The sequence below is a fragment of the Cheilinus undulatus genome, linkage group 6 (genome assembly GCF_018320785.1).
Source record: "Cheilinus undulatus linkage group 6, ASM1832078v1, whole genome shotgun sequence".
In the NCBI taxonomy this organism is placed as follows: Eukaryota; Metazoa; Chordata; class Actinopteri; order Labriformes; family Labridae; genus Cheilinus; species Cheilinus undulatus.
This window is the reverse complement of record NC_054870.1, coordinates 54,423,861-54,437,734: the sequence shown is the minus strand read 5'-3', so window position 1 is coordinate 54,437,734 and position 13,874 is coordinate 54,423,861. Positions and strand designations below refer to the sequence as shown.

General features: G+C 46.6%; 1 protein-coding gene across 1 annotated transcript in view; it reads right to left on the bottom strand.

Moving 5' to 3' along the window:
* Window positions 1–2,680: 2,680 nt before the first annotated feature.
* LOC121511344 (guanine nucleotide-binding protein G(I)/G(S)/G(O) subunit gamma-4) overlaps window positions 2,681–13,874 on the bottom strand; it is a 39,762-nt gene continuing 28,568 nt past the window's right edge. Inside the window, exon 3 of the mRNA XM_041789988.1 lies at window positions 2,681–2,961. Within this exon, the coding sequence (XP_041645922.1) occupies window positions 2,833–2,961 (129 nt within the window). The 3' untranslated portion in view covers window positions 2,681–2,832. The remainder of the gene's footprint in view (window positions 2,962–13,874) is intronic.

The following is a 13,874-nucleotide window of genomic DNA, read 5'->3' as shown; positions in this document are numbered from 1 at the left end:
CTGGTAGCTTAGATGTAGCTGTTAGCTTAGATGTAGCTGTTAGCTTGGATGTAGCTGTTAGCTTGGATGTAGCTGTAGGGAAGCAGCAGTTCACTTAGAACTGGACCACACCCAGAGCTTGTGTTAACAGAGAAACTGTTTTTGCCGACCAGCATCGGTTTCATTCTTGGCTATAATGGCAGAAATACCAGCTGCTGATGGATCTATGAGCTGGAACATTCTACGCTCCAGTCACAGGTCAGAATGGTGTGGGATTAAGGCTGGGCTCATTTCTAGCAGGAACATCCACTGATTGAGCGACAGACACCAGTGCAGCAGCAGCGTAGGTCACCATAGTAACGGTAACTATGTAACAACACCACTCGGTCCGCCTATTTCCACCTTGGTAATATTAGCCGTCTCCGCCCTCCACGCCCTCGTTACGTCCCGGTTAGACTACTGTAATGCCCTTCTGTACGGGCTTCCTCAGAAATCCATCCATAAACTCCAACTGGTCCAGAACTCAGCTGCCCGTATCCTCTGCTGACCACATGAGCCCCGTCCTCAGACAGCCCCACTGGCTACCGGTCCCTGTCCGCATTAACTACAAGATCCTCCTCCCCACATTCAAAGCCCTCCATAACCTGGCGCCCCCATATCTCTCCGACCTCGTCCAACCGTACACACCCACCGGATTACTGTGTTCTTCATCTGCCAACCTCCTGTCCCCGCCTGTCCTCCATGGGGGCTATAGCTTTCAGTCGCTCTGCCCCCCACCTCTGGAACTCACTCCCCCTGACCTCCGCCCCACTGAGACCCTCTCCATATTCAAAACCCGCCTCAAAACTCACCTTTTTCACCTTGCCTCCTGACCTGATCCATGTCTTTAGTGTTTCTTTTATATCATGTCTAGCTGTTGCTTTTAGACTCTTTTACAGGTTTTTTGTTTTTATTATTCTATGACTGTTCATGCTGATTGTTGTCCGTAAGGTGACCTTGAGTGTCAGAAAAGCGCCCACTAATAAAATGTATTATTATTATTATTATTATTGATTCAGCGCTGAGGTATGAACCAGGTTTGAAGCATTTCTGTGTGTTTGTACCTCACTGTTCTGCATGCATGTTTAGATCAGTTACAAAGTCACACCACCGACTCCTGACCTGACATGCATGGACAGATTTTCCAGCATTTTTGGGCTTTCTGTGTGCATGGCAGGATGGAAATATTGTCATTTGAACGTTTCTGAAAACAAAAACGAGTGACTTTTCAGTGGATAGTTTCAGACTGTCCTCAGATTAGGCAGAAATATTCAGGAGTGCATGTGTGAAAGCGGCTTCTGATTCCTAACATGATAGCTGTTCAAGTACCAAGAAGAAATTTCTCTAAATTTTACAGAAACAAGGATGCAAAAAGCCTGAACCAGTGCAGGGATCATTGTATGTAAACCGACCCTTAATGTTTGTTTTAAAAAATACTCAGATAGTATCAATAATTGCATGATTTATAAATGTTTTACCTAAATATCGTACAAGCTTAGTAGCACTACACGTCATGTAGCTGTCAGTGCTGTGCAACAAAGATTCAATAATACCACTCATAAGAACAATATTCAGAACGATCAGAACAATTCATCGTAAAAATCAGCAAATGCTATTCAACTACCATTTAAAGGAAACGTTTTCGACAGTGTGCTTTTTCTTCCAAAACAAACAGAAACAGAAAAAAGGCTGCGAGGCGGCGGCATGACGACCACGCCGCTCCCACAGAAGTTGGCACTGTAACATACTGTACAACTCTAAAAGACTGACGGCCCCTCGGAAAGAGAGGAGGCCGTCGAAAAGGAGCGGAGAAACATGCAGGCCTCGGGTTTGGCTTTAATGTCAAAGGCCTTGCCATTCATTCTAGGACAGGCAAAAAGAATCAGGCTCAGGAAACATGCCCAGGAAATAAGAGGAGGTGTGAAATATTCCATTCAAGGCTGCAGAATAAAACCATAAAGCCTCTGATTTAAGGGCGAAGTAAATCAAACAGAGCTGCATTAGGAGGGGGGCAGATTTATAAATAATATCAGACTTACGGCTTGTTTGCACAGTGATAACCCCCAAGAATTCATCTGGCTGCTGAAACATTAACTCTACACCCTATATCCAACGGACAAGTATTCTTTATTTGCAGCAGAAGCGACGTGCAGACACCTCCTTCTTATTAGGCATGCCGTTTGCACAAAGTGAAATCATTTCTATGTGAGACGAGGCGAGGTTTCTCTCCTCTGATCTGAATCTCTGCTGCAGCACTAAATGGACCGGGTTAATTGTTGGTGACTCTGCAGGCAAATTGAAACAGAAACCACTACAGAGGGAAGAGCCGAATTTCACTGGTGCTTTCAGCTAAGTGTTGCTACAAATAGGCAAACCTGTTCGCTGAAAGCAAGGACAGACTAGCTGCAGTTCTGCTGGAGATTAGTCAAAGATGGATGCGTTAAAGGGAGGGGATAAATGTTTAAAAAGGTCAAAGACACGGGCGAGTTTCTGTTTCCTGAGGCATGTTAAAATCTAGCACGAAAAGAAAAAGAAAAATCTCTCATCTCATTAAGCACTGAGCAAGGCTGTTCTCTAATAACAAAGCAATAACAAACCTATTTAACAAGACATGATACGCTCACTGGGTTGCCAGTTTGGGTAGCCGACTCCCCCCCAAATAAACCTTCAGACACCGGGCAGACAGAGCCGACCAATAACAGAGTGTCCGCCTGGCAAAACTCAACGCCTACGGCCAGTCGCTTCAGGTGTGGTGAAGACAGGTAAGCCAGGCAAACGCCATGCCTGCGCCCGCACAGCTCTGCGGGCGGGTCATCAGAGGATGCTGCAGAAGAACTTCTTCTCCCGGAAAGGGTTCTCAGAGGCAGGGACGGGCATGATGAGCGGGTCCTCGCGTATGTGGGCGTCGCAGTACGCCATCAGGTCGGCCGCTGCTTTGGAAACCTGGAAAATGGAGACGGAAGGAAAGATGGTTAGAAACACGGACGTGGGTAAAAGCAGGGCTGCCTATGAGGGGGGAGTTTTCTGGGGGCCAGCTTGGGGGCCCGCAGAGGTCAGCAAAATCCAGGTCCACTGTTCTGAATCTGTGATATCTGTAGGTCAGATGGGTCTGTTTGTGTCTGACTCAACTTTCAGAGCATACCACTGTTAACTTTCGCAGCTATTTTTAGCTTTAGATTAAGTCTTTAAATTAAATGCTTTTTAGTTTTAGTCACATTTTAGTCATTTCTATTTTTTTAGTTTTAGCCCATAAAAGTCCTCACATCTAAGGGAGCTTCACATGAGGCCCAGTTGTTTCGAACCGGGCTGCAGGGCAATCCCCCCCCCCCCCCCCCCCGCTAGCTTGCTTTCACACTAGCAACATCGATCCGTGCCTGGGCCCACTTGTGTATTTACTCAGTCTGAAACAGCAGGTGGCAGTATGCACGTAGCTGGTTTACAACCCCGCAAAGGAGGAGAAAGAAGAACAAGCTACCACTGGGGTCATGACCTCAGCGAAGATCATTTTTGTTCAGCCTGGCAAAAAGTCCATCCTGCATCCATGGATGATTCAAATCACTTTTAAGATGGCAACAACTTCACTCTTCATATCTGCACATCTGCTACAGCTCAGAGGATTAAATGGACTCACGCTGCACTGATACAGCGGGTTTGAGGTGACAGGAGACTTTTCTTGCCTTTGCACCTCCTCTCACTGACTCCAGCTTGTGTTCATCTGTAAGGTGTCACAACAGACCGTTTATTGGCTGGATTCTGATGATTTCTGCCCTTTATTGAAATGTGAACAAACTGCCGCGCTGTGGAAAGAAGTTTAGCTTTTACGATGATGTCATAAAGCTGATACGGCGCTCTGTCCCGTGTCCAGGCGCGGTTGCGTTCACATCTCATCCGAACCGTGCCAGATTCCACTTGAATCGCATCCCGAGGCACCTCCCCAAGTGGGCCTGGTCCCGGTGCACGGTTCATTTGCATTCGCACTACCCAGACAAACCGGACTTTGGGCTCAAGTGCACTCGGATCCAGGACTGGACCCCGAGTGTTAAAGCACCCTTACTCAGCTAACAGCTCCATGAAGCTAGCAGTTACAATAATCATCATCGAGTGGAGATTCTCCAGAATCTGCAGCTGCAGTAAATGTTTATCAGAAGTATCACACATTTGGGACGTATCTTTGTTAATTTATTCAGCTAAAACTAAAAATGCTCTGATTTCTGTGAATGACTGCAGAGGTCAGTGTTTAGTGAAGTCTCACATTTCTGAAGGTAAACGTGACGGTGCTGCAGCCATGAAAACAGGGTGGATTTTTACCTCTAAAGTTCATACTAGAGTGCAGAGGTGTTTCCTCCTTGTGTCCTCTACAGACTGTTAACCAGAGTTTATCATAGATAATGTGGAAGTAAAATTGTATGTTTTATTTAGTTGACCTATGTTTCAGCCTGTTTTAATAAGAACTCATATGTTCTCTGCTCACTCTTCACACCTCAGTGTTAACCTAGGCCCCGTTTACATGACAACGTTGTTATGTCCAAACACAGGCAGAGACGCCCACTGTGCTCATGCAGCTTTACTTTGACTCACCGGAGTATCACACATACAGGGGATTTACCACATACTGACGTCACACCAGCGTGATGACGCTACACTACTTCTACGTACAGCTGCATGCTACAAACGTTTTCCAGTGAAACGCAGTCTTGTAGCGTTTTGGCTGTCTGTTTACATGGCAACGGCGTTTTGGTGCCTGAAAACAGACCTTTTTGGGAACAGGCTCCAGAGTGGAAGTCTTTCAAAACACCCCCGTCTTAATCTGACATGCAAGATGGATTTGTTTGACACATCCATCAGGGAAAGATTCAATAAGAAACGTTTGAGAAAAGGCAGAAAGGCTTTGAAAAAACTCGCAGTGTGATTGGATGAACGTTCTGTCTGTCACATCTCTACAGGCCAATCAGAGCAACAAAACATGTGACGTAGCGGCTATCGAGCTGCACGTGCACAGCTACTGAGGAATAATGCGAAACAGTGACTGTAGACATGTCAGTACTCGACTTTTGTGGTTTTTGAAAAGAAAACAACTCACTGCTGTTCATTGTTCTTCTTTTAACCAAGAAATGTGGTCAAGTTCAAGTCAAGGTCAAGATAAAACTGGCGCTTTAGCAGCATCCATGCTAATCTCTTCCTCCATAACTGCACCAGCTCTTGCTGCTGCTTGTTTACGTCACGACTCTGCTGCGCCTGAAAGTACCGCCCCTCATAGCTGATTGGTCCAGTCACTTTCTAACCAGCCCAAACGGTTCAGACGGGAGCTTTGAGAGATGGATTCACCACTGAGAAACAAGGAAATGGGCGTATCCGTCTGCTCTGCAATGTTACCCCCACCTCCGTCTCCATGTAAACAGGGAGACCGGCACTTTCTGAAAACGGACATGCGCTCTGCGGCTGAAGTAAATATCCATGCTCGAGTAGGCTTATAATGCATGCACGGATGGGAAGCCCAAAACAAAGATGGCCGACACCAGTGTACTGTTCGCGCTCCTCACTCTTCTGAATTTAACTGAACTTCTCCAACAAAATGTTGATTTGCTTCACCATCACTGGGGTCAGCGGAGACGCAGGGGACACCGCTGCACTCCTACTTATGTTCAGAGGAAGGAAGTGTCTGTGCGCGTGCGCTTAATTTGGTTAACTGCAGAATCACACTGCCATCTACTGGCCTGGCATGTGTACTACATCGTTTTGGTGTTTCTCACAGTCTCATGTGAACGGAGATCGTTTTGAATACGTTGCCGTATGAACGTGGATGTTATTTCAGTGGGAATACTGTCCACATCTTTAATGTGCAAACATAAACGAGTCTCTGAGTGAATGGGTGAGTGTTAAAGGGGCATTTCCATGAATATCAGCACACATTCAGACCGCCATCGTCTCTCCTCCTGGATCTAGAGCTGTGTCTGACAGTCATTCCAGCTGTCAGATAAAGCAGCCTTCATGCTTTATTTACAGCTCGCTCTGCCTCATCAGGCTCCTCCCTCTGTTTCTCTGAGGTTTCATTCAGCGCTCATGGGACTTTAAAGTTCACATCAGAACGTGGACCTTTCTCCGTCACCGTCTAATAAACGCTCTCTAAATATTTCATAGAAGACGACACACAGAGCATTTAAGAACCGGCTCATTCTATGGAAATAAATCTCTGCTAGAATAATCCACAGAGGAATTAGAGAGTGTCTCTGTCACAGCGAGACAGGAGGAGGATTTAGAGGAGTTTCTGGATCAGATGGAGACACTTAGAGTCACATAAGGACTTCTTCTTTACAGGTTTACACTGGTCCTAAAAGACTGACGCCTTCTTTAAAGAAGTTTTATTCTGACGGCTTTCCTCAGAGAAATATCAAACTAATCCTGATCGATCATCACTGACGGCCCTACAGGAGGACGTCAGAGTGTCCAGGTTTATTTCAAACTGCCTCCGGTCTGTTTTTCTTATTTAGTGGTCCTAAAGCATCAGTCTGTGCAGCATCGCATTAGCATTTTAGAAAACAGAGACCGGATTAGAAACCAACATTTCTGACTGACTGTGACAAACGCTGATCAGAGAATAATGAGTCAGTCCAGAACTGCAGCCAGAGACCTGTGAGGCATTTTTACAGTGAAACATAAACTCATAAAACACACAGAGTAACACGTACTGTATGTAAACATGAACCCAAGGCCAAACTTAGATGGTTATTTTAAAGGAGCATTGCAAAACGTCTGTTCACCAGAGCTTCGTACTGCTGAGAGTCAGAGCTTTACAGCCAGATCTGAGGAACTCTGAGGGATTTTCACAAACACTCTCTATGGTCCAACCATGCATTGATAAGAATATAGGTCAAAGGTCATTAGGACTCATATCTATCCCTAGCTTGTGCATGCAGTATATCAGAATGCTGTGAGGAGTTTTTTTTAGACTCCTGACTCTGAACAGTGTCCCCTCTGAATCCAGAATGACCTTAGGGGTGCTCCACAGGACCATCTCAGACCGTGAAGTAGAAAGTAGAGATGATCCTCCAGAACACAGAAATCACCGAATCTCACACTCTGTTTTTGCACCTCTACACTCACCTCTGCCTCACCTCTGCCTCACCTCTACACTCACCTCTGCCTCACCTCTGCCTCACCTCTGCCTCACCTCTGCCTCACCTCTACACTCACCTCTGCCTCACCTCTACACTCACCTCTGCCTCACCTCTGCCTCACCTCTACACTCACCTCTGCCTCACCTCTGCCTCACCTCTACACTCACCTCTGTCTCACCTCTACACTCACCTCTGTCTCACCTCTACACTCACCTCTGCCTCACCTCTGCCTCACCTCTGCCTCACCTCTACACTCACCTCTGCCTCACCTCTGCCTCACCTCTGCCTCACCTCTACACTCACCTCTGCCTCACCTCTGCCTCACCTCTGCCTCACCTCTACACTCACCTCTGCCTCACCTCTGCCTCACCTCTGCCTCACCTCTGCCTCACCTCTACACTCACCTCTGCCTCACCTCTGTCTCACCTCTATACTCACCTCTGCCTCACCTCTGCCTCACCTCTACACTCACCTCTGCCTCACCACTGCCTCACCTCTGCCTCACCTCTGCCTCACCTCTAGCCTCACCTCTGCCTCACCTCTGCCTCACCTCTGTACTCACCTGTGCCTCACCTCTGCCTCACCTCTACACTCACCTCTGCCTCACCTCTGCCTCACCTCTGCCTCACCTCTACACTCACCTCTGCCTCACCTCTACACTCACCTCTGCCTCACCTCTGTCTCACCTCTACACTCACCTCTGCCTCACCTCTGCCTCACCTCTACACTCACCTCTGCCTCACCTCTGTCTCACCTCTATACTCACCTCTGCCTCACCTCTGCCTCACCTCTACACTCACCTCTGCCTCACCTCTATACTCACCTCTGCCTCACCTCTACACTCACCTCTGCCTCACCTCTACACTCACCTCTGCCTCACCTCTGCCTCACCTCTACACTCACCTCTGCCTCACCTCTGCCTCACCTCTGCCTCACCTCTACACTCACCTCTGCCTCACCTCTGCCTCACCTCTGCCTCACCTCTACACTCACCTCTGCCTCACCTCTACACTCACCTCTGCCTCACCTCTACACTCACCTCTGCCTCACCTCTGTCTCACCTCTATACTCACCTCTGCCTCACCTCTGCCTCACCTCTACACTCACCTCTGCCTCACCTCTACACTCACCTCTGCCTCACCTCTGCCTCACCTCTACACTCACCTCTGCCTCACCTCTGTCTCACCTCTATACTCACCTCTGCCTCACCTCTGCCTCACCTCTACACTCACCTCTGCCTCACCTCTATACTCACCTCTGCCTCACCTCTACACTCACCTCTGCCTCACCTCTACACTCACCTCTGCCTCACCTCTGTCTCACCTCTACACTCACCTCTGCCTCACCTCTGCCTCACCTCTACACTCACCTCTGCCTCACCTCTGTCTCACCTCTATACTCACCTCTGCCTCACCTCTGCCTCACCTCTACACTCACCTCTGCCTCACCTCTGCCTCACCTCTGCCTCACCTCTACACTCACCTCTGCCTCACCTCTACACTCACCTCTGCCTCACCTCTGCCTCACCTCTACACTCACCTCTGCCTCACCTCTGCCTCACCTCTGCCTCACCTCTACACTCACCTCTGCCTCACCTCTGCCTCACCTCTGCCTCACCTCTACACTCACCTCTGCCTCACCTCTATACTCACCTCTGCCTCACCTCTGCCTCACCTCTGCCTCACCTCTACACTCACCTCTGCCTCACCTCTGTCTCACCTCTACACTCACCTCTGCCTCACCTCTGCCTCACCTCTACACTCACCTCTGCCTCACCTCTGCCTCACCTCTGCCTCACCTCTACACTCACCTCTGCCTCACCTCTGCCTCACCTCTACACTCACCTCTGCCTCACCTCTACACTCACCTCTACACTCACCTCTGTCTCACCTCTACACTCACCTCTGTCTCACCTCTACACTCACCTCTGCCTCACCTCTGCCTCACCTCTGCCTCACCTCTACACTCACCTCTGCCTCACCTCTGCCTCACCTCTGCCTCACCTCTACACTCACCTCTGCCTCACCTCTGCCTCACCTCTACACTCACCTCTGCCTCACCTCTGCCTCACCTCTGCCTCACCTCTACACTCACCTCTGCCTCACCTCTGCCTCACCTCTGCCTCACCTCTGCCTCACCTCTACACTCACCTCTGCCTCACCTCTGTCTCACCTCTATACTCACCTATGCCTCACCTCTGCCTCACCTCTGTCTCACCTCTACACTCACCTCTGCCTCACCTCTGCCTCACCTCTGCCTCACCTCTACACTCACCTCTGCCTCACCTCTGCCTCACCTCTGTCTCACCTCTATACTCACCTCTGCCTCACCTCTGCCTCACCTCTATACTCACCTCTGCCTCACCTCTGCCTCACCTCTACACTCACCTCTGCCTCACCTCTGTCTCACCTCTACACTCACCTCTGCCTCACCTCTGTCTCACCTCTATACTCACCTCTGCCTCACCTCTGCCTCACCTCTACACTCACCTCTGCCTCACCTCTGTCTCACCTCTACACTCACCTCTGCCTCACCTCTGTCTCACCTCTACACTCACCTCTGACTCACCTCTACACTCACCTCTGCCTCACCTCTGCCTCACCTCTGCCTCACCTCTACACTCACCTCTGCCTCACCTCCACACTCACCTCTGCCTCACCTATGCCTCACCTCTGCCTCACCTCTGCCTCACCTCTACACTCACCTCTGCCTCACCTATGCCTCACCTCTGCCTCACCTCTGCCTCACCTCTACACTCACCTCTGCCTCACCTCTGCCTCACCTCTGCCTCACCTCTACACTCACCTCTGCCTCACCTCTAAACTCACCTCTAAACTCACCTCTGCCTCACCTCTGCCTCACCTCTGCCTCACCTCTACACTCACCTCTACACTCACCTCTGCCTCACCTCTGCCTCACCTCTGCCTCACCTCTACACTCACCTCTACACTCACCTCTGCCTCACCTCTGCCTCACCTCTACACTTACCTCTGCCTCACCTCTGCCTCACCTCTACACTCACCTCTACACTCACCTCTGCCTCACCTCTGCACACTCACCTCTACACTCACCTCTACACTTACCTCTGCCTCACCTCTGCCTCACCTCTACACTCACCTCTACACTTACCTCTGCCTCACCTCTGCCTCACCTCTGCCTCACCTCTACACTCACCTCTGCCTCACCTCTGCCTCACCTCTACACTCACCTCTGCCTCACCTCTGCCTCACCTCTACACTCACCTCTGCCTCACCTCTAAACTCACCTCTGCCTCACCTCTGCCTCACCTCTACACTCACCTCTGCCTCACCTCTACACTCACCTCTGCCTCACCTCTACACTCACCTCTGCCTCACCTCTGCCTCACCTCTACACTCACCTCTGCCTCACCTCTACACTCACCTCTGCCTCACCTCTGCCTCACCTCTGCCTCACCTCTACACTCACCTCTGCCTCACCTCTAAACTCACCTCTGCCTCACCTCTGCCTCACCTCTGCCTCACCTCTACACTCACCTCTGCCTCACCTCTGCCTCACCTCTGCCTCACCTCTGCCTCACCTCTGCTCTCCTGATGGAGTCACTGTGGAACTGAACAGGTAGTCCTAAAATGAGCGTTAACTGTCGCACAAAGAGCTGCTACATGCCAAAAACATGCATGTGCACAAATTTCAGAAATTTTTCTGCTGATCTAAAGAGCCAGCATCCCTCATGGTCCACTGGGAGTCAGACACTCAAGAGCAGGGGTGTCAAACTCATGGCCCCGGGGCCAAATCCGGCCCGTGGTACAGTTACACCCGGCCCACCAGCTCATATCCGATTCTTATTTTAACTGGTGCTAAAATATAAAGATGTAAACTTAACCTGATGATATCAAATATCCTTTAATCATACAAAAAGTGAAAAAGTAGAGTAGAAAGAATTATTACTATAGATTACCTATACTATAAATCTTACTTCGTATGTAATTTTTGAAATTTTAAGTCGTATTTCACCTTTTAAACTTGTGATTCAAATGTATTCTCAAATGTTTACATTTAAAACTCATGATTTCCAGTTTTATCTCATATTTTTACCTTTAAACTTTTGATTTTGACTCATTATCTCATACTTTGAAGTTTAAAATGTATTATTTTGAATTTTATCTCATATTTTAATGGATATTACTCTGATTTTATCTCATAATTTTACCCTTCAAACTCATGATTTTGAATTTCGTAATCATATTTTGACTGATAAAACTCATGAATTGCAGTTTTATCTCATAATTTCACCTTTAAAATGTATTCCTTGAGCCATCTCATATTTGTTGAACCTTTAAAACTCATGATTTTGACTTTTTTTTAATCTCATATTTTGAAGTTTGAACATATTATTTTGAATTCGATCTCATATTTTGACCTTTAAAAACTCACGATTTTGTATTTATTTCATGCAATTGCTCTTTAAAAACTTTTTTTGACTTTTAATTTCATCTTCTGAACTTTTGATTTTATGTTTGACTTTTTAACTCAGATTTTGAGTCATTTAGACTTTTCAGAATCTATAAATCATCATATCATCAGTGCTAAGGTTTTCCAATGTAAATGTTGACCCTGTTCAGCCTTAGGTTGGACCTAAGTTCAGAGTCCGGCCCCTGCTGTGGCTGACTTTGACGCCCCTGCTCTAGAGTCAGCATGGTGGGCAGAGACAGACCTGATCCTGTTCTTCCAGTTAGAACAGCTGATAATATTCTGTTCTCCCCTCCACATGAGCATTACCCGCCAGAACAACCAGTGAGACTGCAGCGGGGATGTCTGCTTGGTCTGGACCTCAGACTCCTGACTCTAAGAGCTAATTAGAGTCAGGAGTTAGCACACCTGGAGTCCAATCACTGAAGCGGATTAGATCCAGGTGTAGACATGAACACCTGTGAGTTTGCTCTCCACTAGAAGCTTCAGCTCATGTGGACCACTCCTCACAATAAAAGACCTCTGATAAAGAAAGGGCTAACAGTCATTTTGATTTGATTTTTATTCTTCTTAGACATAAAACAGATTTAAATGAAATCATATATTCAACATTTAGTTCTGACTAAGGCTGAACCATTTGCAAAAATAATCAAATTGTATTTTTTTTCCAGCATTGTGGTTACGATTTAACATGCAAGTATTTTTATGATCCTTTTTTTTTATATTTTTCAATAAATACAAGCAGTAAATCACTCTAAACTATAATGTACACAATAATTAGACATTATATACCAGGGGAACACGACTGAAAAGGAATAACTGTGATTATTCTGGTAAAATCGATATACTGAAGGGGAGAATCATTTCTGTCATTCTCATTTTAAATAAGAAAAACATTTTCATTAGTAAAGTAGGGAGTTTTATTCTAAACAACCATGAATGTTTGCATCATGTTCATAAAATCTCTGCTGCAAAAACAGCATTAATCTGCTATTTTCATACAAGTTAAAGAAATATTGCACCCTCTCTGATTTGTAAACTGCAGAAGGCCGTACTGGGATTTAATCTAATTTGTGGTTTATTGCCCAGCCCTAGAATGATTATTTTAAAGTTGAAGCAGAATGAAGCTGAGCGCTAAAGTCCTGCCTACAACATCACTGCACTTTATGAGTTTATCAGCCGTATGAACATCTCTGCAGCAGACCATAGCTTCACTAATAAAACCAGTCTGAGGCTTATTAAAAACCAGTCTGAGGCTTATTAAAAACCAGTCTGAGGCTTATTAACAACCAGTCTGAGGCTTATTAAAAACCAGTCTGAGGCTTATTAAAAACCAGTCTGAGGCTTATTAAAAACCAGTCTGAGGCTTATCAAAAACCAGTCTGAGGCTTATTAAAAACCAGTCTGAGGCTTATCAAAAACCAGTCTGAGGCTTATTAAAAACCAGTCTGAGGCTTATCAAAAACCAGTCTGAGGCTTATCAAAAACCAGTCTGAGGCTTATCAAAAACCAGTCTGAGGCTTATCAAAAACCAGTCTGAGGCTTATTAACAACCAGTCTGAGGCTTATTAAAAACCAGTCTGAGGCTTATTAACAACCAGTCTGAGGCTTATTAAAAACCAGTCTGAGGCTTATTAAAAACCAGTCTGAGGCTTATTAAAAACCAGTCTGAGGCTTATTAACAACCAGTCTGAGGCTTATTAAAAACCAGTCTGAGGCTTATCAAAAACCAGTCTGAGGCTTATCAAAAACCAGTCTGAGGCTTATTAAAAACCAGTCTGAGGCTTATTAAAAACCAGTCTGAGGCTTATTAAAAACGAGTCTGAGGCTTATTAAAAACCAGTCTGAGGCTTATTAAAAACCAGTCTGAGGCTTATTAAAAACCAGTCTGAGGCTTATTAACAACCAGTCTGAGGCTTATTAAAAACCAGTCTGAGGCTTATCAAAAACCAGTCTGAGGCTTATCAAAAACCAGTCTGAGGCTTATTAAAAACCAGTCTGAGGCTTATCAAAAACCAGTCTGAGGCTTATTAACAACCAGTCTGAGGCTTATCAAAAACCAGTCTGAGGCTTATTAAAAACCAGTCTGAGGCTTATTTAAAACCAGTCTGAGGCTTATTAAAAACCAGTCTGAGGCTTATTAAAAACCAGTCTGAGGCTTATCAAAAACCAGTCTGAGACTTATTAACAACCAGTCTGAGGCTTATTAAAAACCAGTCTGAGGCTTATTAAAAACCAGTCTGAGGCTTATTAAAAACGAGTCTGAGGCTTATTAAAAACCAGTCTGAGGCT